Source organism: Camelus bactrianus, chromosome 8 (genome assembly GCF_048773025.1).
Source record: "Camelus bactrianus isolate YW-2024 breed Bactrian camel chromosome 8, ASM4877302v1, whole genome shotgun sequence".
In the NCBI taxonomy this organism is placed as follows: Eukaryota; Metazoa; Chordata; class Mammalia; order Artiodactyla; family Camelidae; genus Camelus; species Camelus bactrianus.
This window is the reverse complement of record NC_133546.1, coordinates 31,746,500-31,769,172: the sequence shown is the minus strand read 5'-3', so window position 1 is coordinate 31,769,172 and position 22,673 is coordinate 31,746,500. Positions and strand designations below refer to the sequence as shown.

The 22,673-nt window shown below is 37.4% G+C and overlaps 1 protein-coding gene across 2 annotated transcripts in view; it reads left to right on the top strand.

The window, feature by feature from the left end:
* The window catches only part of RSPO3 (R-spondin 3), a 75,233-nt gene that overhangs the window by 19,229 nt on the left and 33,331 nt on the right, over positions 1-22,673 (top strand). For both annotated transcript variants that reach the window (XM_010965521.2, XM_074368401.1), the window contains exons 2-4: positions 12,114-12,305; positions 13,858-14,004; positions 18,603-18,800. In XM_010965521.2, the coding sequence (XP_010963823.1) occupies positions 12,114-12,305; positions 13,858-14,004; positions 18,603-18,800 (537 nt within the window). The remainder of the gene's footprint in view (positions 1-12,113; positions 12,306-13,857; positions 14,005-18,602; positions 18,801-22,673) is intronic.

Genomic DNA, 22,673 nt, shown 5'->3' with positions numbered 1-22,673 from the left:
GTGTTCAGGATACAAAGGGGAAGAAGACAAGTCCAAGCTTCAGGACCTCAAAATAGAGCAGTCATTTTACCTGCTTTTCTCCCCCCCTCAGTCACCTGTCCTTCTACTCGGATGTCTGACTCCCCTTATCTCAGTTAACTGTATCATCTTACGTCTGGTCACCCAAGGCGGAAACCCCCCCAAACCAACATTTATTACTCCTTCATTTGCCCACTAAAAATTGATTGTCAAATTCCGTCAATCCTGCCCAGGCTTCTTTGAAAACAACTTTAAAATCCAGGTTCTCTTCTTGCATCCCGTTAATGTGCTTCTAATTCACCTAACAGCAAAGCTAGCTGTAAAGCACAATGTCCTACTAACTCTCAATGTTCAGTGTCTCCTCCTCAGTGGTTCTTTCTTTCACCATCAGAAAAGATTTGCTTAAAACCAAATTAGATCACGTCACTGATTTGTCCATAAACAGTTCCTCCAAATTACATGTAAGATTAAATGCAAACTCCTACCGCGTTTCTTCTTATTTCTCAAAATCCAGTTCAAATGTCAGGTCTCCCAAGTAGGTGCTTCTAGGTGGTTAGTCGTTCCCTTTCTGCCTGGCCTGGTACACAGTGTTTACCATGCTGGCTTGACCTTGTTTATGGTCTCTTACCATAGTTGGAGCTCCTAGATCTCATTCATCTTTCTATCTGAAGCATCAAGCATTGTTTGACGAACTGCTGTAAGGAAAACAGAACACAGATTGGCAGTGCTCTGTGGTAATAGAACTTTCTGAAAGACAGATTTACATTCACTATGGGGAGATGTTTTAAGATGTTCAATATGAGGAGATGCTGTAAAATAATTATATTGGCTGCCCCCGGATATCTTAAGATTTATTTTTCTAGACATGATTAAGTGTTCTGGGGAAGCTGTTTGAACTAAATCCCTCTAAAGTTCCAAAGGTTTATGATTCTATCAGCTGGAAGCTAGTTAACTGTGAGGACGTGAGTGTTCTCATCTGAAATTTAAGAGCAAAGGAAGAGCTCTAAGATCCCTTAAAATTCCACAGTTTTATATTCACCATCCTCCCAAATATTCTTTCTGTATTCCTACATAAACATGCTTGTTCGTAACATTCCCTCTCTTTCCATTTGTCTAAGTTATTTTCCCTCATGTCCCATAACTATTCCTAATTGCTCTCAGTAGTCTTCAGATAACTCAGCCATTGGTCATTGCTCCTACCTTTTAATTTCGGTAGCACTAAATTTCTAAACTAGGTATGTATAGCCCTTGGACACTAAAAAGACTATTTTACTAACTGTATTGTAGACTTCTTGAGTCAGGGACCATGTTTTGTCTCTCAGTCCCTAGTAGAGTATCTCCACTAATCACTGAACAAATACTTGGTTGTGAAGATGGCAGTGACGTGATATTGAATGTGTGATGTTTGTATGACCTGCATCACATTCACCTGGGGTGCTTCTTATAAACGCATCTGCCTAGGCTCACCTCTTTATTTCTGGATCAAAATTTTTTGGAGTGAAACCTGAGCATCTGCATACCTGACAAACACTCCAGGTCATTTCCACATACAGTAGAGATTTCCAGCCACTGGCATGGACCTGCAGGCTGTCTGTGCCATTCTGGTACCATCTCTATGGCATGCCTTGCCTCTTTTGATCTGTTTAAGCAGGTTCTTGTCTTCAGTGGGTTGCTAGAGTCCCAGAGGACTTCCTGCTCAGAATGTGGTGTGAGGCCACCATTGATACTCCTTTACAAGCTGTCTCTGTGGTTCCTTAAAAAGTAGCCCCTCCCTGGGTCTGTTAGTAAATCCTTGGTTCTCCGAATTTCTTCTGTCTCCTTGCTTGGAGGTTTTTAAGGAGCGATTATTGACTAAAGCTTCCAGCTGCCTTGAATAAGAGTGGAAATAGTATAAGGATCTGGTTAACGCTTCTTGGGTAAAACAGAATGTCTTACACTCGCTGACATGTAACGAGTGACTTCAGAGTGCTAGGTACCTACGTATGATCTCACTCAGTCCCCCCAGTGTCATCGAGTGGATGTTCCCATGTTATGAATGAGGAAGCATAGGCTCAAAGAGGTTAAGCAACTATTGTCTAAATAAATAATCAGACTGTGAATCGTTGACACAGATAATTGGTTTTATTCATCTTTGGATGCCCACCAAGCAGCACAGTGCCTGGTTGGTTAGAAAACATAATTGTTTAAATGAACAGCTGGATGAAGAGGTACCTCCTGGTTATTCAGCTAGTACATGTCAGAACTCTGGACGGGTCCAAAGCCAGTTCTCCACCGCCCGGTTCCTGTGCTCCTCTAGCAAGTATGTAAGGCCCATTTCTGAACGAGGTGGTGATGCAGTGAGCCATGCATCTAAGTACAAAAATGCATCACACTCACAAAGGTGCATGTCAGGACCTTCTGTTCTGTCAGCAATTTTGTGAATCTAGGAGAAAAATCTACTTATTTTTTTCCTGCTCAGGATTTTAGATGTGACACATAACACTGAGGTTATTTAATAGAATACCCACTATTTGCACATCTTCTTGTGCCTGTTAAAATACCACAAATCCCTTGCCTGCTGTTTGCTTATGCTAAGACTTCAGCCATCAGATATGCTGCTTTAGTTTGCTATGTGGCAAGAAGATCCAAGTTTACTCATAATAACAAAGTGGAGTTTGTTTTAAGCACAAACTGAAGTTTGTTTCATTCAAGAATGCAAACTTCGTAGTTATGGAATCACACCCATGCAGATTCATTACCATGAAACTATCACATTTTCTGTTTATGTTGATTTCTAATTAATTCTCTCCTAAAAAAAAAAAAAAAAAAAAAAAGGAATGGTTCTTCCAGCCAGCCCAGAGCACATAATGATTCCCACTGTTGGATGAACACTGTTGGATCTGTCTCATGAAAAACGCTGTTATTACCACCCACTAACTCATCAACAGGTCCTGGCTCTCTACAGGATCCGGGTCTCTGTTACCCCATCCACGCCCTCTTGTCCTCTATTCACCTCCACTTGGGAACATGGCCACTTGGAGAAGGGGAAGCTCTCCCTCCCTTAGCAACTACTGGAGATGCTGATTCAGTACCTTGCATTTTACACCCGTAGCAGAGTGCATCAACTTTATGAGATTTTCTACTTGTAGACAGAAAAAAGAAACATGATTTTTGCTTCTACAAATGTTTTTTGTTGCAGTCTCAACAGTAGTATCAACTATAGCTATCTGTTAGCTCACAGGAAAATTAATACAGTTTTCACTACTTTTGAAGAATCAACCTTGGAATTTAGCCCTTAGGTTGTTAACTCATTTAATGGGAAAAAAAAAAAAAGAGCATAATATTGAGATTTTAAAAGGAAGATTATATTAGAAATGAAAACTACAGGGTTGTTGTTCTACATTATTTAGACCGTATCAATGTGTCACTAATGGCAAGAATTTAGAAAAACAGTAAGTTTGCCAAATGTTTTACTTTTATTCTTTTTTATTTGTTCTTATAACGTCTTATAGATTTCATAACTTTCCTGTTTCTTTTCACCACCACCAATGGCCCCCAACACCCACAGTCCTGTAAAAGATCATGAAAAGTTAAAATCCCAAAGCAATTAAAATTACTGCTAGAGGAAGATGGGAGGAACAAAGGAGGAACAATATGTTCACAAGAGCAAAATACATGTAGATCAATGCACAGTATCATCAAGGATTAGAATCTGAATATAAATTCCCAAGTTGTGGCTAGTTAGAACATTATCCTCTAATATAAAATTTATTAAGAAAACATGTTTTTGTGGGGTATAGCTCAAGTGATAGAGCACATGTACAAGGTCCTGGGTTCAATCCCCAGTACCTCCTCTAAAAAAACCAAGAAATTACTAATACCTAATTACCTACCCCCACTCCCAAGAGGAAAACATGTTTTCATGGAATACAAGATGCTGGTTCTTTTCCATCACTCATAAAACTAGCAAAAATCAAAGTGAATAACTAAATCAGGCAAAATGTGTTCTTTCCTTTCCTTCTTTCAATATCTGCTTAGCAGTGCAGAGTCTAAAGGCACTTGGTAGATAGTCCCAGCTATTTGCTTTGGCCACAAAGGTCTGTAGGATATAGCTCTAACCTGCTTCTCTAACCTCATCTCTTACCACTCACAGTGCTGCAGCTTTATTCGTCCCCCCATGTGATGTTCCTCATGCCCAGTTCCTTCCTACAGCCTTGAAATCTTTGCACCAGCTGCTGCTCCACCTGGAGTCCTCTCCCTCAGGAGAGTGTGGCTGAGTCCTCCTCATTCTCCAGGTCTCAGCTAAAGGATAAACCTCTGAAAGGGGCCTTTCCTGACCACCATATTTCAAGTAGCTCCCCAGAGATATTCTCTGCCTTACCTATCTGTTTATTTCCTTCACAACACTCATCACAATCTTTAACCATTTCATTTTTGATTCACTTCCTTATTAACTGATTAACATCGTGAGATTGGGAACCAGATGTCTTATTCACCCTTATGTTTTCTGCACATGTGTAGTGTTGGGCACATAGTGAGTTATCAGAAATTTTTGTTAAAACCTTTAGTAATCTCAACTATATATATTATATATATATATGTATATGTATATGTATATGTATATGTATACACACACACACACACACACACACACACACACACGATACAACCCATTTTCATCTTTCACTTCTAGTTCTGATTCTATAGCTTGTGGATAGGCAAAGCACAGCCATTGGCCACCAAGTTGGCATCTAGTTCTGAATAATCATTATATCTTAGATTTCGGGAATTCTATATCTGCCATCATTTGCTAGCCATATTCTTAATATTTTGAGCTGGCTTGATTTTAGTGGAAAGTCTAGCTAATTGCTACTTAATGTTAGGTCTGTTTTATTGCTGTGGTTTTATTTTAAAGTATTTATAGAATATAAATATTAGACTCCCTTCAGGAAATTATTATTCAGTAAGAGAAAGAGAAAGACTTTCCAAGTTTTCAAAGAAATAGTTTCCATTAAAAACAGTATGTTTCCCCACATAATAATGGTGGAGCCCTAACTGGGCAGTATTCAGCAGCTGGTGAATACATTCCTCTCTGAGACTGTTAGGAATTTTGTGAACCCATTGGTCTGGGCACGAACTTTCAAAGTTTTGGAAGTTGATTCACTAGCACAAAAAATGCAACAGACTCTATTATCTTAACTACTTCAAGTCAATTAATGTCTGTGCTATTGATTTTGATTAAAGATCAGATAGAAATGTGTGGGTGCCATGTGTCTAATATACACACACACACACACAAACATGTGTACATATGTATATTTAAATAGCATAGGTGACAGAATGGCTGTTATTAAAAAGCCCATGAACGATAAGTGCTAGAAAGGGTTATAGCAAAAAGGGAACCCTCCTACACTGTTGGTGAGAATGTAGTTGGGTGCAGCCATTATGGAAAATAGTATGGAGATTCCTCAAAAAACTAAAAATAGACTTACCATATGATCCAGCTATCTCACTCCTGGGCATATATCCAGCGGGAACTCTAATTTGAAAAAATATATGGACTCCAGAATTCATAACAGCAGTATGTACAATAGCCAAGACATAGAAGCAACCTAAATGTCCATCGACAGATGACTGGACAAAGAAGATATGGTATATTTATACAATGGAATACTACTGAACCATAAAAAACAATAAAATAATGCCTTTTGCAGCAACGTGGATGGACCTAGAGATCATCATTCTAAGTGGTGTAAACCAGAAAGAGAAAGAAAAATACCATATGATATCACTCATACGTGGAATCTGAAAAAAAAAGAAAAAAAGAGGACATTAATGAACTCATTGACAAAACAGAAACAGACTTGTAGACATAGTAAACAATCTTATGGTTACCAGGAGAAAAGGGGTGGGAAGGGATAAATTTGAGAGTTTGAGATTTGCAAATGTTAGCCACTATATATAAAAATAGATTTAAAAATTTCTTCTGTAAAGCACAGGAAACTATACTCAATGTCTTATAATAATCTTTAATGAAAAAGAATATGAAAATGAATATACGTATATATATTCATGACTGAGACATTGTGCTATACACCAGAAATTAACACATTGTAACTGACTATACTTCAATTAAAAAATAAATTAAGCAAATAAATAAATGCATAGCATAGGTGAATTTTAATTCATTTAGTGATTAAAACATTGGTATATGAAAGCATTAAAATCATCAGAAGTTACACAGTATTTCAGAAACAGCGAAGTCTATATTTGTATATATATAAACATATGGCTCTTTCAGCAAATTATTTGTCAAAAATAATAATGGAGGACTATGATAGACTTCTATTCACCCAGGTACATTGCTTAAAAAATGTAAAGGAGTGTTGTATACCAATAAGTGATTATATTTATTCACACAGCTTTTGATATTTTGCTTCTATACCTAATACTCCCAAGTTGCTCAAATGGTTCTAAAGATACAGTCATTGTCAGTGCTGCCCTGGAAGCTTTAACTTATGAATGAGTAAGAAACATTGACTCTTAACATTTTCTGTGGTTGATTCAATAGAATTTGAAAGGGACTGCCAAGTTATTCAAATTTTTAACATTAGATTTTTCTTAAAGTGAATATTGCCAAACATTCCAGAGGAAACATGAAACATCTTCTTCTATAACCAAAACATTACATTAACTTAAAAATGACTCTATAACAAAAATCTACTCCCAAGATATGATAGAAATGTACTGTCCTAACTTAGGCAAGAAAAAAACCTACATTTTCTCTAGTTGAATGGATAACTAAAGTAAATGGCACCTAGAAAAGCTTTCATTATTTTATTTTGAATAATTTATTTCATAATTAAGCATCCTCAAAATGTATGTGATATGAAACTGATTTCTTTACCAGATGTTCATAGGCACAGTTCACTTAAAATCAGTTATTATACATTGTGTTAAATATTTACTGCTTTGACATCTTTATTATTTTAAAAAAAAACAAAAATAAATGGCTTATCTTTTCTATTTATTGCCTTCATCCATTCAATAATCAAAAACTCTTTATTGAGAATCTATTCAATAAGCTGCTACCCTGTGTAGAAGCTGAGAATTATCAAGAAAACTATGAAGAAATTCTCAAGACCAATTAGGCTTCTGCCTTCAAGAGGCTTCCAGTCAATGTGAACATCCTTGTAAAAAGAGAGGAGATAGCAGAAAGGATATTTGTAAAATAACTTTGTAGAATTCCATTGGTCTCTTCTCCTTACCCTGTCTCCCAAGGCCACTACACAGAGAGAAGCATACAGTGAATTTTGGGGAGACAAGAATTCTTTAGGGAGAATCGGTATGTTTCATTGGTTAAAAATACATTTTATCAAATTTGTTAATGTATTTACCTTTTGATTATCTGAATTATAAAATCAATGTTACTTTCATGGGCTTAGCACTTCCTTTGAACTTAGTCAAACTTGTTTTAAACCTAAAGTCTGCTAAATTTTGTACTTCTGGAAATTCTCTAACCACAAATAACCAACCATCAGAGGTAACTGCCAGCTGCAGTAATGGATTTCTTCTGCATAGTAATTTACAATAGATGTTGGTATTTGCAGTTGGGCTTTAAGAAAGGCATTAAGGTAAGACAAATCCTTGAAGCTAAACTTAAGTTGTTACAGAAACAGAACTTAGATTCCAATGCTGCAGTTGGTTTGGTATAGCATAAACACTGAAAATAACAAAGGTTGTGTATTTACTAGACACTCTAGTACCATTTAAAACTCTATGTTCTGGATGTTTTATCAAAAAATTGAATTAACTCTCATGACAGTAGTCTTTAGGAATGGTTGCATGTTACACAAGATCATCAAACAAAAAAATAGTGGGAAGACTTGTTTAATAGCTGAAGAAATAGAAGTCACATAGGGAGTGTTACAGTTCAGACACTAAAAATTGGGTTAAGTTATGCATTAAGATATACTCTTTTCATACTTAACTTTCATATACAAGTTAAGAAACATACTTCCCCCTTTCCCAATTTTAGGGAAAGACATACATATTTTACCATGTACTTGACACATTTGTAATCAGAAGGTCCCAGTTTAAATTTCTTATTAATTCTGGCCATTTTTCCACTCACATTTACCCATGTTGCACATCTAAAATTTACTCATATACATAAAGAGATTAGTACCAGATATCAAAGATCTAGGTTCTAACTTTTGATCTAAACTCACTGTTTGTCCAGTAGTTTATAACATTTCTTTGAGTCTTGGTTTGGGGTTCCAGAATAAGTAATTGTGATAGTTTCTACCCTTACTAACAGCAGTCACTACAGTTAATTTAGCTTTCTATGAAATGCATGCTTCAAAAGCGAAAGTGGTACGGAAATACAAAGTATTACTCAAATAAGCTGATGATACACCTTTTTCTCTTCCTAATCTGGACTACTATCCCTTCTGGCATTCTTCAGCTCCTCCCCCTTTCAAGATGTTTTCTCTAATTAAGGGACTCTCATGTACATCTCTGGCAACCATCACCATATTAAGCTCCATCTACTAACCATCAATTTTTTGATATTTCATAAAGTATGCAAAATCAATGACCCCAAGCCATGTTTAATTTTTAGATCTTATTCTCTGTACTTTGCCCCAACCCTCCAACTGCAGACTTTTCTTCAGCCATCCCTCTCCTTTCTATTCTCTGACTAGAACTCAGAACACACCTCAAATTCTCTTACTCGTTCAATTCACATTCTGTTGGTCAGCATGTTTGATTGATGCTGTCTCCTAAGCATTGGATGATGCATCCCTTCCTTACCACATGACACTGCCTCTGCTATATTTTAAGCCATCATCAGTCTCTTTACCTTGATCACTGCATTCATCTTCTCCTAATTTCTGTGCCTGCAATGCTGCCAGGTAAATTGCCTTTCTAATACAAATATGATCATGTCACTCACGAACTTGAAGTCCTCCAGATCTACAGAACAGTTTCCTTGGCAGAGCCCACAACGTGTTCCATAGTTTAGATCTACCCTGTGCTTTCAGCTTTCTTGATGTCTCATATCTCCATTAACGTCTACTTAAGCATCAGTCACGTGGACCTCGTGCCAGGCTCCTTCTGGGTACAAGTAGTTGTGTTCCCTCCTCTAGCTCTGCCATAGCCGCTTACGTACTGATAACTTCAACACATCTTCTAAGATTAAGTTCAAATGTTAGCTATTCTGTGAAACCTCCCCGCCACCCACACCTCCACTGTTCATATAAAATTATAGTACAAAAACATTGTTTGAAAAAAAAAGTGATTCAGAAATAGAAAATAAAGTTATTAATTATTAGAGTGGAAAAAAAGAAGTAGCATGACAAAGTAGAAGTCTATTTTCTGTTTTAGAATCGTAAGATTTTAAGGCTGAAAGGACTGTTACAGTCAATCCAGAACAAAGTTTTCTGTGGTTTCCATATAAAAAGTAAAAACTCTTGCCTTAAGATGAAGTTTGGGAAATCTGTATCTAGTTGTGTAACACTAGCTGCCTAATTTGGATGATCCTTATACAGCATTCAAGAAAGCGAACACCACACCACTCAACTGAAAAAAACATCTAGGATCACGGAATCTGAGCTTCATAGTCTCGATTCTTCTTGCTTCACCCAGCATAATACTTAAACCTTCCTGAAGAGACAAAGTTTGCCATATTTGTACCAGCCCATATTCAAAATACTGATTAAAGGCAAACAGGAATTTTCTTTGCCAGTGAGGACCATATGTCTTCTTTACTTTTTCAAAACCTATTTTGTTAAAAGCTTTTGTCTAAAATGGCAAAATATGAAAAAAAATCAAGCAAAAAGAATGATTGTACTATAGTGTACGAGTTGACTGTGCTATAGTTCATCAGTAAAAATTTTAAAGAGGGACTTGAGCAACATACTTTGGCATATCTCATAATCTGGGGGGAAACTGTTACCAGTCATGGGACCCACCAGACCCCTCTCTTGGAGACGTTTACAAACATTCAACCCCCAATTTTTAAAATAAAATTTATTTTAAGGTGTATCAGTTTTTGAGGCTCTGAACATGTGAATCATGTTTCTTTTCATAACTAATCTTATTTAAAGTTATAACTAACAAAAATTTCAAGGGGCTTAAAACTACAATTGTGTTTCCTTTGAGCAACTGCATTTCAGAGATAAAGATAGACTGGTGTGGACCAATCCAGTCCATCTTAATTTAAATTCAGAGTCACTTTCTACCCTGAGCTTGGAGTGATTTACTTTCAAATTGAGGTCTACCTTTCCATAGACAGTTCTTATGAAAATGTTTTACAGGTCTTTACACCTCTCGCTTTTTGAAATGGGTCAGTTAAATTCTGAACACATGGGGCGCTCTTCACCCCTTTCTTTTTTAGAGTCTTTCCCCTCTTAAAAGATGTACACATTTTCTGCAAGTCTCCGGTGCTGGACTTACTGGCAAGAAAAATGACCCTGTTACTTGGAAGGCAGTATTCACTGACAAGTCCCCCAGGTCCTATAATGTCTAAACCTCCTGTGCCACTTTATATGTCCGCCCCGCCCCACAGAGGCGCATGTACAGGAAAAGCAGACTTCCCTTCCCCCACACATTTCCTCAGCTTATTTACAAAACGTCTTGGAATGAGAATGAGCTGCTTGTGGTTCCTGTGGCTGATTCAGGGATGGTTTCCTCTAAGCAGAGGATGCTGGTCAACCAAGTTGACCTGCAGCTAACCCGTGCACCCCTGTGGTAAGGCTCATTGGGATTATGGGGACCACTTCTAGCTGAGTCTGGTGGGATTCATTTTTGCAGTAGAGAACTTAGCAATAATCAAACATCCCTGTGAAGACAGGCTTAATAATAGCAAGGTCTCTCCCATCACCGACGGAAGTCAGAAATACACAGGGATGCACTTGCACTCTTGGGCATCAACCTTGCTGCTCATAAGGGTCAGGATCATTCCTTTCTGGATTTCTGAAGGGACAATAAAGCTATCAATATTGTAATGGAATAGAGAAGACATTAAGAGAAGAACTCCTCCTCAACACCAGATAAGCGAGAAACACACCTCAGTCAGCAGCTCTCTGTCAGCTCTCACGTACGTGTCCACGACCAGTTGGTAGTCGTCAAAAGGGTTTGTTAAAGTTGTGAAGCTCCCAAGTAAACATGAATATTCCAAATGTTTGTTTATATTTGCTCAAATATGCTAATGAGTAGTCTCACCACACACATTGGTGACTCTTAGAAACCTTGAAATTCTTAGGAATATCTGTAATAGTAGCCCTTAGTATGGACTGGTCACTTCCTCACCAAATATACACTTCACTTAAGTAAATGAAAGATGAGGGCATAGAAACTATAAGGCCTCTCTCCTAAATGATCAAATGTTGAATATAACTTATTTTAAATAGTATCACAAATACTCACATGTGATCTAAACTGCTAGTAAGATAAACCTCACATTTTCACCATCATATCCATTTAAACTGAAAAATATTAAACTCGTGATGGAAGAAATATTTCAGGAGAGAGTTAGCAGAGAGGGAAGGTGCTGAATAGCTACATGGTTGCAGAATTAATTCGCATTGGATCAAAGAGTAAAATTGTGTTCTCTAATAGACCACAGTTGAAAAACAAATATCCTGGAACATACTGTCCTTACTCAAATTAAGCCCCAGTCTATGTTGTCACCTTTGCTTGAAGAAATTAGAGACTTGAGCTTATCATCCACCACATAAGTGAAAAGCAAAACTAATGTGTATTGATATCAGCGAACAAGCACAAAATATCCCAGTCTCTAATCTGCCAAGGTGATAGTTCAGTGAGGATATTTCCGCTGGGTATATACTATCTATAAATATTTTGAGGCAATATATTCTTATTTTTCAAATGCTCACATTTTAAGAACTTTGGAATTAAAACCAACGTATGTATGTATTAAAGGGAAATTCCAGATCACTGAAAAGCGAGGGAAGGATTCCTAGCCTATTCACCCATTGCCACCAAATTGAAAGCGAATGAAAGAAAATGTATGTCCTGCCCAGAGAATGTCACTGAACTTCTACACTGGTGATTTAACCTTTGTTTTTGTCTTTCTACATTTGTCCCCCTAGTGCATCCTAACGTCAGTCAAGGCTGCCAAGGAGGCTGTGCAACGTGTTCAGATTACAATGGGTGTTTGTCATGTAAGCCCAAACTATTTTTTGTTCTGGAAAGAATTGGCATGAAGCAGATCGGAGTGTGTCTCTCTTCGTGTCCAAGTGGATATTATGGAACTCGATATCCAGATATAAATAAGTGTACAAGTAAGTGCCTACACAAAATTGTGTTTTTATCTCATCCTTGGGTACTTTCCAGATTTGAAATGGCCTCTAGTGTATTTGTGATATTCAGTGTTAAGTAAATAATAATATTTATCTGATAATTAGGTTAAAGCATACTTGGACTTCATCTCTAGGGCAGGAAAATTTTTACCACTGAAGAAAAACACTCCAGTTCTGAGGAGCATTTTTTTTTTTTCATTGTAAAAACAAAACCCGAGAACATGGCTATTATTTATTGAACCTGTAGAAAAGCGCTGCAGGAACCAGTGCCACCCGAGTCCCCACCACCATCACGGAATGCAAGCGTGCAGTGACTTAGGAAGCACGTCAGCTGCTTCTGCTCCAAGGACTCCCGTCCAGCAGCTGAAACACTTACTGATCACTTGGAAATAAATGTTGAAAACGCCCTCATATCACTTCTCACCTGGACCCTGCAAGTCTTCTTTCCACACTGCAGACCCAGTAACCTTTCAAAATGTAAATTAGAAAATGTCACTCCTCTATCACACACCACATCTAGCCCTGCCTTCCTCTCCAAACTCGCCTCCTGCGGCTGGCCCTTGACCACTTTGCACGAACCTCACTGGCCTTCTTGCAGGATCTTCCCACCTCAGGGCTTTTGCAATGACTGTTCTAGGCTCACCACCCGGCAGTTTGGGAAGCTCTTTGCTTGGCTGGCTCTCTCCTTTCATTCTAGATTCTGTGCATATGTCGCCTTCTCAGAGAGGCATTATACCTCTTATCCAAAATCATCAACCCCTTCCCCTTATCAGTCATTTTTCCTCCCTTTTTCCTACCTTTTGTTTTTGTTGTCATTTTTTTTCCAGAGTACTTATCACCCTGGAATCACACTGCCTGTTTCAAAAAACCACGCTGCTCTGTGTCCTGAGCCAATTACATAATTTTTCTGAGCATCAGTTTCCTTATCTGTAAAATGGAAGTCATAATATGGGCTACTGCATTGGGTTATTGTATGGTTTAAATGTCTTAATATTGTAAAATACTTGCAGCAGAGTCTGACTTATCGTAATCACCATATAAGGGTGAGCCATCATTATTGTCCATTGTTATCTCTCCTCCTAGAATGCAAGCTTTGTGAAGGATGGACCTTCTCTCTCTGCTGTCAACCTATACTTAGAAGAGTGCTTAGCACAGAATGGGCAATCAAATATTTGTTGAATGAACAAATAGGCCTCAAGAGCAGCACAAAGGCAACATCCTAGCCCATTTCATTAAAGTTCTAATGAAACATTTTCACTGTCATTTAATATAAATAGACACTTGGTCTTATAAATATTCTTGTCGAAAATTTTTTCATGAGGCAATAAGTACAATCGTTTTGAAATCAAAACCTGATGTACATCCACTAAACAACGATGGAGGAATCATATAATTTGGCAAATAATTTTGAGCCCTAAATGTGTGTTTGACACTAAAGTTGCATGTGCCTGTGTCGTAAGCATACAGAACTGCACCAACAATCATTAAGTGAAAGTAATGAAAGCATGTTTCTGTTTTCTTTTTTCGTTTTCAGAATGCAAAGCTGACTGTGATACCTGTTTCAACAAAAATTTCTGCACAAAGTGTAAAAGTGGATTTTACTTACACCTCGGAAAGTGCCTTGACAATTGCCCGGAAGGGTTGGAAGCCAATAACCACACCATGGAGTGCGTCAGTATTGGTGAGGAGGAGCGCTAAGGCTTAGGAGGGATGGGAAACACCTGAGATGATAATGTCAGTCTCCGTGGGAGTGATGCTCCAAGCCCCATCTCACAGACACCGGAGGGACTGCCTCTAACAGGCTCTCCCCCCTTCTTCACGAAGATGCCATCTTAATGAGCCTTACTCAATATGTGTAACAGTAAATTCAACACCCTGTGGGTGCGCCATTATTTCTTAGGGACTGTCGATAACTGTTTCAACTATTCTGATCCTGATAGATTTATTTCTTTTCATTAGTTAATGAAATTTTATGTATAGTAATTTATAGCTGTACCTACATATTTAATCTTGAACTACATTTCCACCTTAGGTTAAAGTTCCCGCCTAGGTCTAATGTCAACCAGTGATTTTCCAAAAGGAGGAAACATATTCTCTGAATACATCCCATTACTACTTAGTAGATGGATCAAAGACTCAGAGAACTGGATCTGATATGGTTAAAAAAAAAATCTCAGTTTTCTTCTCTCACACTGCTTTGCTGAAATACCCTGCTTGCCCAGGTTTTCAGAAACAAGGAGAGGATTTTGGACTTACTCAAACTGACAGAAGGACACAGTCCCAGGATCTGATTTATTGCAGGCTGAGTTTCCTGGAGGAGAGGTTCCTCAGACAAGTTGTTTGTCTAAATAACGGATCACTGTCAGGCTATATTTTTCCTCTTTTAAATGGTATGCAGCTACCACAGCTACGAGTTTGATGAACAGTTGGGGAGCAGATGCTAAACCAAATGGGGAGGCTTCACACTAAATCTCAGAATCCCCTGGGCAAGAGCTGCAAGAACCTTTGATGCTGCACTGATGTTGGCACATGAACACAAATGTCCCCTTGATTCGGTGCAAGATAGTGTCCAGGACACCCCTAGGGTCCCCACAGACAGACCCACTAGAATCTACAGAACTGGAGTAATAACTCCGAAGGGGAAGTTTAACCACTTCACGTCCACATGAGACTCTTATTTCTAAACAAAGTTTTTGCGGGAATGAAACAAATAGATGATATTTTAAAGATAATTTCAGAAGCATCTGGAAAGCTTTCCTGAAACAGTTCATGGCTCAATTTGGTTCAGTCTTTTTTTTTTTTTTTTTTCCTCTAGTCACTAAAAACACAGGAAAATAACTTAGCAAACAGGGTAAAAGGTGCATGAGAAAGCACTTGAAGTTCATCTCTCTGTAGATCCTGAGGGCTGACGATTAGAGGTAATAGGTTCCAAACTGTGGAGAAAATAGGAAACAGTTCTGTGGAATATGCAAGGACAGACATTCAGGATGAGCTGCAGAGAGTTTGTGGTATCGTCCCACCCGGGAAAGGGACAAATGTTCAGATTTTCTCAGTTGTTAAAAGTCTTCAGAGGCCATTTATCTTAAATGTGTTCGTGCTTTCCTGTCAGAAAGAGCATTTAACACCTGGAGCTGCTGGAACAGCTATTCAAGCTTACCGGTAATTCATACTACTGTTCAGACAAAGATTATTTTGTAACACAATCAAATTTAATAAATTTATATATTTTAGAATAGGGGTTAGCAATCTAAAAGCCAGTTAGTGAATCTGGCTCACAGAACGGAGAGGTATAAATGACCTAGGACATAGGAACAGGCAAATCGGCAGCTTTAGTTCCGGGCTGGCTCTTGTTGCTTTCTCTGTAAGAGGTGCCTCCCGAGCATGGTGTGGGCCATGCCCATGGGCTTGCCTCAGAATTTTATGAAAGATGATGACCTGCTTGATTATCACCAAGGAGCATTAAAGCCTATTCCTTTAACGAGGACCCAGAGAGCGGAAACGGTGATCCCAAGGACACAGTGTTATTGTGTTGTGCTATTGTCAGTGCTATAATTAGTACCTCAACCCTAGCTCTCTAGGGCAGAGGTTGAAGAAGATGACTCTCTTTTTGCTAAAATCTATCCTGTATGACTTGCTTCTTACTCAGATTTTAAATTGAGAGAACGTGTCATAAACAGAGAAGACACCCCCCTCACACAGAGCTAGGGTGAAAGGCTTAGGTCACTACATATCCACTCCCCATGCTTTGCAGGTCGAATTAAGCATTAATGGCAGTGGAATCCAGTTTTATAGGAGAACACATTTTCTTCCACTTTGTGCTCTAGATATTTGCTTCCTTTCTACACTGTCATTCTGTCATCCTCATTGCTCTTCTTGGAGAGCTGGCCTTGCTCAAGTAGTCACAGAGGGAAGATACCAAGCTCCAAACAGTGAGCAGCGAAGTAGACGGCCCTGCAGTGGTTCTCTCTGGAACCATGCAGTCAGTCAGCAAGGATGAGAACACACAAATCGTGTTGGGGTGAGACCACTACTGGCGGAAGAGCCAATTCAAATTTTCTCCCCGTTCAAGAATCCCTTTTACAGCATTCCAGGCTGATGATCAGCCACAGCATGAACACTTCCAGGGACAAGGAGCTAATTACATTTTTGAGACACTTGTTTCACTAGTGAACAGTTAAACATTTCCAATGTTAAGATTGTTCTTAATACAACAGATAGAAGAAATACAGAAGTTGAACAGTTCTAGTTTTTCTTAATTACGTCTTAACAAAGGGTGTTCCAGTTCTACATTGTTCATTTAATGACAATTTTATATGACTTTAATCATCCTTTTCTGTTGTCTTTGCAGAATTTCCTTTTTTTTTTCCCCAGAAATATGTTTTGGACACTAACATTAAAGGTTCACAAAAGACTCTAGTCTTTTGCAAAGAAAAATTCTCCTCCTTTCAGGGCTTTTAAACTGCCCCATCTTATTAGAGCTCTTGATTATCTGCACTCATTAGTTTTGAATATTTTTCCATCTTCTTCTTCTTCAATGGAATAATCTAAGATTGTCATTAAAATTTCATTTTTTAGAACTATTCATCCTCTGACTAAAGACTCATAGCTACCTAGGTTGTAATTTGTAAGATCTGTGTTTCTGAAGCCTAGCTTAGACATAACATTTGCCTAGACCACCTTTGCGCTTACGAAAAAGAACCAACGTTTTGGTCATTTCTACATCATATAATTTTTCTAATTTAGTTCTCATATTTCTGGCTTTAAATGAATCCTGGACAGAGTTACAGCTTACAAATTTGGATTTTTATTTTTCCATTTGCTTTCTTGGAAGTGTTTTTAATTGTATGTGCTCAAGATCGCCTGCTTTTTAATGACTAATATTTATCGGGATCAGAGATATGACCTTAACTAGCAAGGGATTATATCATTAAGTGACTTGATTTCCCTACTCTTTAACCAAAATTATAATGGTATAACTGAGCATGAAGACTCTTTTTGAAAGTGGTTCAGTAAAGTTCATGTAAGTTCATAGAAACTTATACTCACTCATCTAATCATTTCCATTTAACTCTGTTTTGCATTCAGATACCTGAAAGCGACTGAAAAAAATATGTGAAAATAATGTACGATGAATAATTTTAAACTTCAAAAATGTTTAGATTATATTTCTTAAGCTTGTATGAAAAATAGTATTCTGCTCTAAAATAAGGATTCTTTAAATCAGAAGGCAGTAAGAAAGGTTACTGGAAATTTGTTTTGTGGAAAGAGAGTCATATCATATGAAAGAATTACTATTGCAAGCTGTTCCAGTTGTTGTTAAGTTAGGAAGTTCTATGAACACAAATATAAGATGTTTATTTTTGTGATAAGCACAAAAATCTAAGACCTTGGAAAACCAAGATTGAAAAAAAAAAAAAGAGAGAGAGAGATTAATACATACAGAAAAAGGGGAAAATCTACAAAAGCAGCTTTAGAAAAGGTACATCAGTTGATCCTAGAAATCAGTCAGGTCAAGTGAATTTTAGAAGCAGTTTATCAGCTGAAATTGACCCGGAATTCACTTAACCTAGATGCTGCTATGGCTGATCCACACCCATTAATTAAGGATAATACTTCAGTACTCAACAGCATGTGAAATAGAAAAGGCAGTGAATTGGAGGCCAAGGACCTGGATTCATATTTTGCTTAACCATTCTCTAGCACAGAAGTTCTCAAAGTGCGTTCTCAGTACCTGCAAATCAGCATCACATGTATTATTAGAAATGCAAGTTCCCAGGCCCCAGCCCAGACAACTGGATCAGAAGCTCTGGGTGGGGAGGGGTCCAGCATTCTTTGTTTTAGCAAGCCCTCCCTGCAGGTGATTCTGTTGCGTGCTAAACTCTGAGAAACAATTTTCTAGTATGTAATAATGACTAATCTGTCAAGTTACGGTCAGGATCAATCAGTAATTGTAGCACTGCTCTAGCAATAGTAAAGCAGTGGTCTGGTCAGTTGTGAGTAATTATATAAGTGCCTAGATTAATCGAACTACAGTGGAAAGTAAACTCAATGCAAGAGTGAGGTTACCTGAGAATATGAGTACTAAAAAGTGGAAAACATTGTATTCCTACCTCTCCCTTTCTCTTTGTTTTATCTTTAAGTCGTCTTGCCCAGCTTTGTTCTGCAGGATTTCTGCTCAGAACTGGGGCAAGTATTGATGGAAGCAAGTCTTTTTGTTTGTTTAACAATTGTGAAACTATGTGTGAGCAAACTGAGGCTGTTCCTGGCGTTCTGTTTCAGTGCACTGTGAGGCCAGTGAATGGAGTCCTTGGAGTCCGTGCACGAAGAAAGGAAAAACGTGTGGCTTCAAAAGAGGGACTGAAACACGGGTCCGAGAAATAATACAGCATCCGTCAGCAAAGGGTAACCTGTGTCCCCCCACCAGTGAGACAAGAAGGTGTACAGTGCAAAGGAAGAAGTGTCAGAAGGGAGAAAGAGGTACAGTCGTACTGACAACATGTGCTTGTTTGCCCCCTTGTGATTTGATGCAAATTTCACTTTATTTCTTAGGAAACATTATCACTCATATCTAAAAACCTTAAAATGTGTACCAGACAAAGAATAAGTTGGCTGCAAATTATAGAATATTGAGGTGGTCATTTTAAAAACTGGAGTTTGATACGAGGACTTTAAACTACACAGAAGTGTGCTAATTGAATTCTGGTGAGAGGGGATGCGTTATAGGTGTTCATGCCTGTATCTTCCTTTGGGGTCATTATCTTTCCTATTATCCACCTTCCCAGTGCCTAGAAAACTTACAGGAAGCCTCATGAACACAAAGTCTAATAGCATTTGGTGCACGACTGTGATGAATGTCAGCCATCAACTGATCCCTTTCCTTATTGCCTACAAACCAAAGCCGTGCCATGAGGTTTAAGCTTTTGTAGCTAAACATGTCTTAAATGTTACATAGGATTTTTAAAATATTTAAAATGGATGTATGTCTTTAATACTGACTTTATAGTTGAAGAGAATGACCAAGACTATGTTTTATAAGTATAATACAAGCATTAATGACATTTTATCCCCAGATTTTTTTTTCACAGTACATTAACTTTATATATTAGTTTACAGAGCCTAAAAGATCAATATTAAAATAACTCTGTGTCAGGGCTTGTTCTGAAGTCTTATGAGTGTCAAGGGAAAATATACTATTTAACATGATGATTTAAGGTGATGAAACTTTTATTTAGAAGATTTGCAGTTGTTGACTTTTAAAACATAATTTTTTTATATTTCTCACTAATGCCTTCAGCACCTCTGCCTACAAACATGTAGCTTTATATAACTATTGGCAGCCATTGGGTGAGCCTATAAATGATCTTCTCAACTAATTGCAGCTTGAAAGGAGTTTGGCTGAACTTATAGTTGAACTTCCTTTGCTTATTTCATTCATTAGGTTCATTCGACATCATTTTACTGATTTTTTTCTTTATGGACACACGTATTGCTAAGCGCTGGAGATTTACAACTCAATAGGGCACGATCTCTATCCTGAAGGTACACTCAGGGTCCAGTGGAAGGTTGAGATGTTTAAACACATAATCACAACATCACAGAGTAAGGAAGATGGTAGGTGTGTGAAAAATTTCAGTGGAGGGTGCTGTGCAAACTTGAACTTCGCTCATACAAGAAAGAACTTAGGTTACCTGTACTTTGCAGAGCGCCTTCACTGTACCAAAAGAATTGACCATCATCAAGATGGATCCAGCCTGTTGTTGCCGTTAGTAATAAAGTAGTTAATGTGACAAACTTCTTGAAGACATGAGTTATTTTAAAGAGAACTTCAAGCTTTTGTAAATTTGTAAGAGGTTTTGATTAAAATTAGGTTTAAGGAATGAAAGTTGGCTAGTGAAAAAGGTCTTCCTGGCATTTGTTACCAATTAATTTAAAACATCTTAGATTTTAAAAGTTGGATTTGGAAATCAAATATTTCATCACTCTACTTGTTGGTAAGCTCCACAGCCGTACGTTTACTTATGTTTACTAAATTTTCCTGAAATTTAATGACTTACAGGTGGTCTTTGCTCTTATTATTCTTCCCACAAAAGATTCTACATGACTAATCAGTATTCAGTATACTTTGCTTTTAAGTGAAGAAAATCTCATCCAATTGAAAAATTAAATTATGATGCTAATTACATTTTATTTCTTTTATTTGAGCATGCGGGCTTTTAATATATTTTGCTAGCACTTGACTTAAACATTAACATTGAAAATGCAGGTTTTTAAAATTAGCAACCCACAAACAAGATAAATAACGCTACAAGGAATTTAAAATAGTAACCTGAACATTAGTTTGACCTAAGAGTCCCTTTCTGGTCGTTAGTCTTCCCCTCTGAGTAGGATACAGTGACATTTTACATTTGCAAAGAGAACTTTATACAACTAGAAAAATGTGGGTGCTCTATTCTTTTTTCAAATTTGATAATCCATAGACTACCAAGTAGGAAATACGGATGACATTTATAATTAAATTCAAGATCTAGTTCCATTTTTATTTTATCTTCATTCATCTTTTGATATGTCTGTCACAAGTTTTTTCTCAGGTAGCCTAGGAATGTAAAACAGGAAGGAAGCTGCTCCTCCATTCCTTACTTCTCTAACCTATTAGTTTTCTTACCCTCTAGTAATGGTAACTCAATGTCACATATCCTATCTGAACATGAAGAAGCCAAATAGGAAAGTGATTATGACTTCTGGACATGCCACTCTATCAAATGTCACATCAAAATAATAGCACCACCAGGAGTCTTCTTGTGTATACTGTACATCTCAGAGCCACACCACAGAGTGACAAGCACAACAAAGTGATACAGACATGAAATAGCTATTACTTGAATTGTACCTAACTGCTTATAGATTCATAAAATAACTCTTTTAGGTTCATGGCTTGAGCATTTCCAGATGAGGAAGCTAAAAGATAAGGTTTCTTAAAACAAAATGTAGCCTGAAAATCTTGAATTTAAACTTACATCTATCATCCCTGCCTACGAGGTTAACAATAGACAGAGGTAGATAACTCATGTTTGGAAAAGGTATGGAGCATGTGTTCAGGATTTTTTCTGCTGTGTTGTAATTGCCAAAGGCAAGGTCTCCGGGGAAGAATGATAAGATCCAGAAATGACTTTCCAACATGTACACAAAGAAGAAGCTAAATAGGAGGAACTAGTTTTTAGTAACAGAATGGATCATTCTAGTTGTGAGATGCATGTTAATATAGATGAAATTTTCATATATGTATGAAAATTGGTTGCAAAGTCTTACACATACACACATTTTTCTTTACTGATATTCTTAGAATAGTTATGTAAGTTAATCTGAGGATATAAATGTAATGTCTGTAACCCCAAATCAAAATTTCATCTCATATACTGTTTGTTTGCACATTTGGGATTATTTCCCTTTACCTGACATGCTTCCTTTTGATCAGCCTTAACTTCTTCATCAATTATGAGCTTCAATAAGAAGTTATTACCATTGCAGTAGTTTCTAGTTTGAGCTTAGTTTTAGCTTTCCCAACTAAATTATGTATCTGAAATGTCAAAGGTAGATAACATGTGTTTTAAGAAACTCTAAAGGCTAACATATATATTAGTATCACATGCATTAAACAATATATTGAAATAGAAGTCAACAAGGAGAAAAAGCACTTTCAATGCCACCTTAATTGATTAACTCCTTTGATATATTGGATGTAACCCTCTTAGATAAGAGGAAGTGAAACAGGAGAGGGAAATATGTATGTGTCCACCTTTGATGCAAAAGAGTGATTTTTTGTTTGTGTGGTTCGGGGGTGCAGAGGAAGGAAGATCGCCAAACATGTTTCTCATTCATTTGTACATTCCTTTATTTAATTGAAGAGAATTTCCTATAGATACTGGGTTTTTGAGGCAATTCACAAAGAATGAAAATTTTTTTCCTTTGATGAATTGCACGAAGAAGATTCTGATTAATTACATGTAGTGCATAATCTTGGGATAGAAAAGAGAGAGAACATAGTCATGGAAAAAATGGGGCAGGGTCTACTTTCTTGGTGTAAAGAAGAACTAGCATCCTTCCTAGCAGAAAAAGAGAAAAGAGTCCATTAAAATATAAATAAGTAAAATGTCCACAGACATTTCCAGGGAAGAAAAATTTGTGGAAACTATTGCATATTTTGGACATACTGTAGGTCTCCTTAGGTGCCTTCCCAAAACTAAAAACAAAGTCATAAAAGTTTATTAGGTTTTACACAGAGGAAAAGTGTTATATGTTAACTCATAAATTGCTATTAATCTTATCTTCAAATACCAGTGTTATAAATGTGCA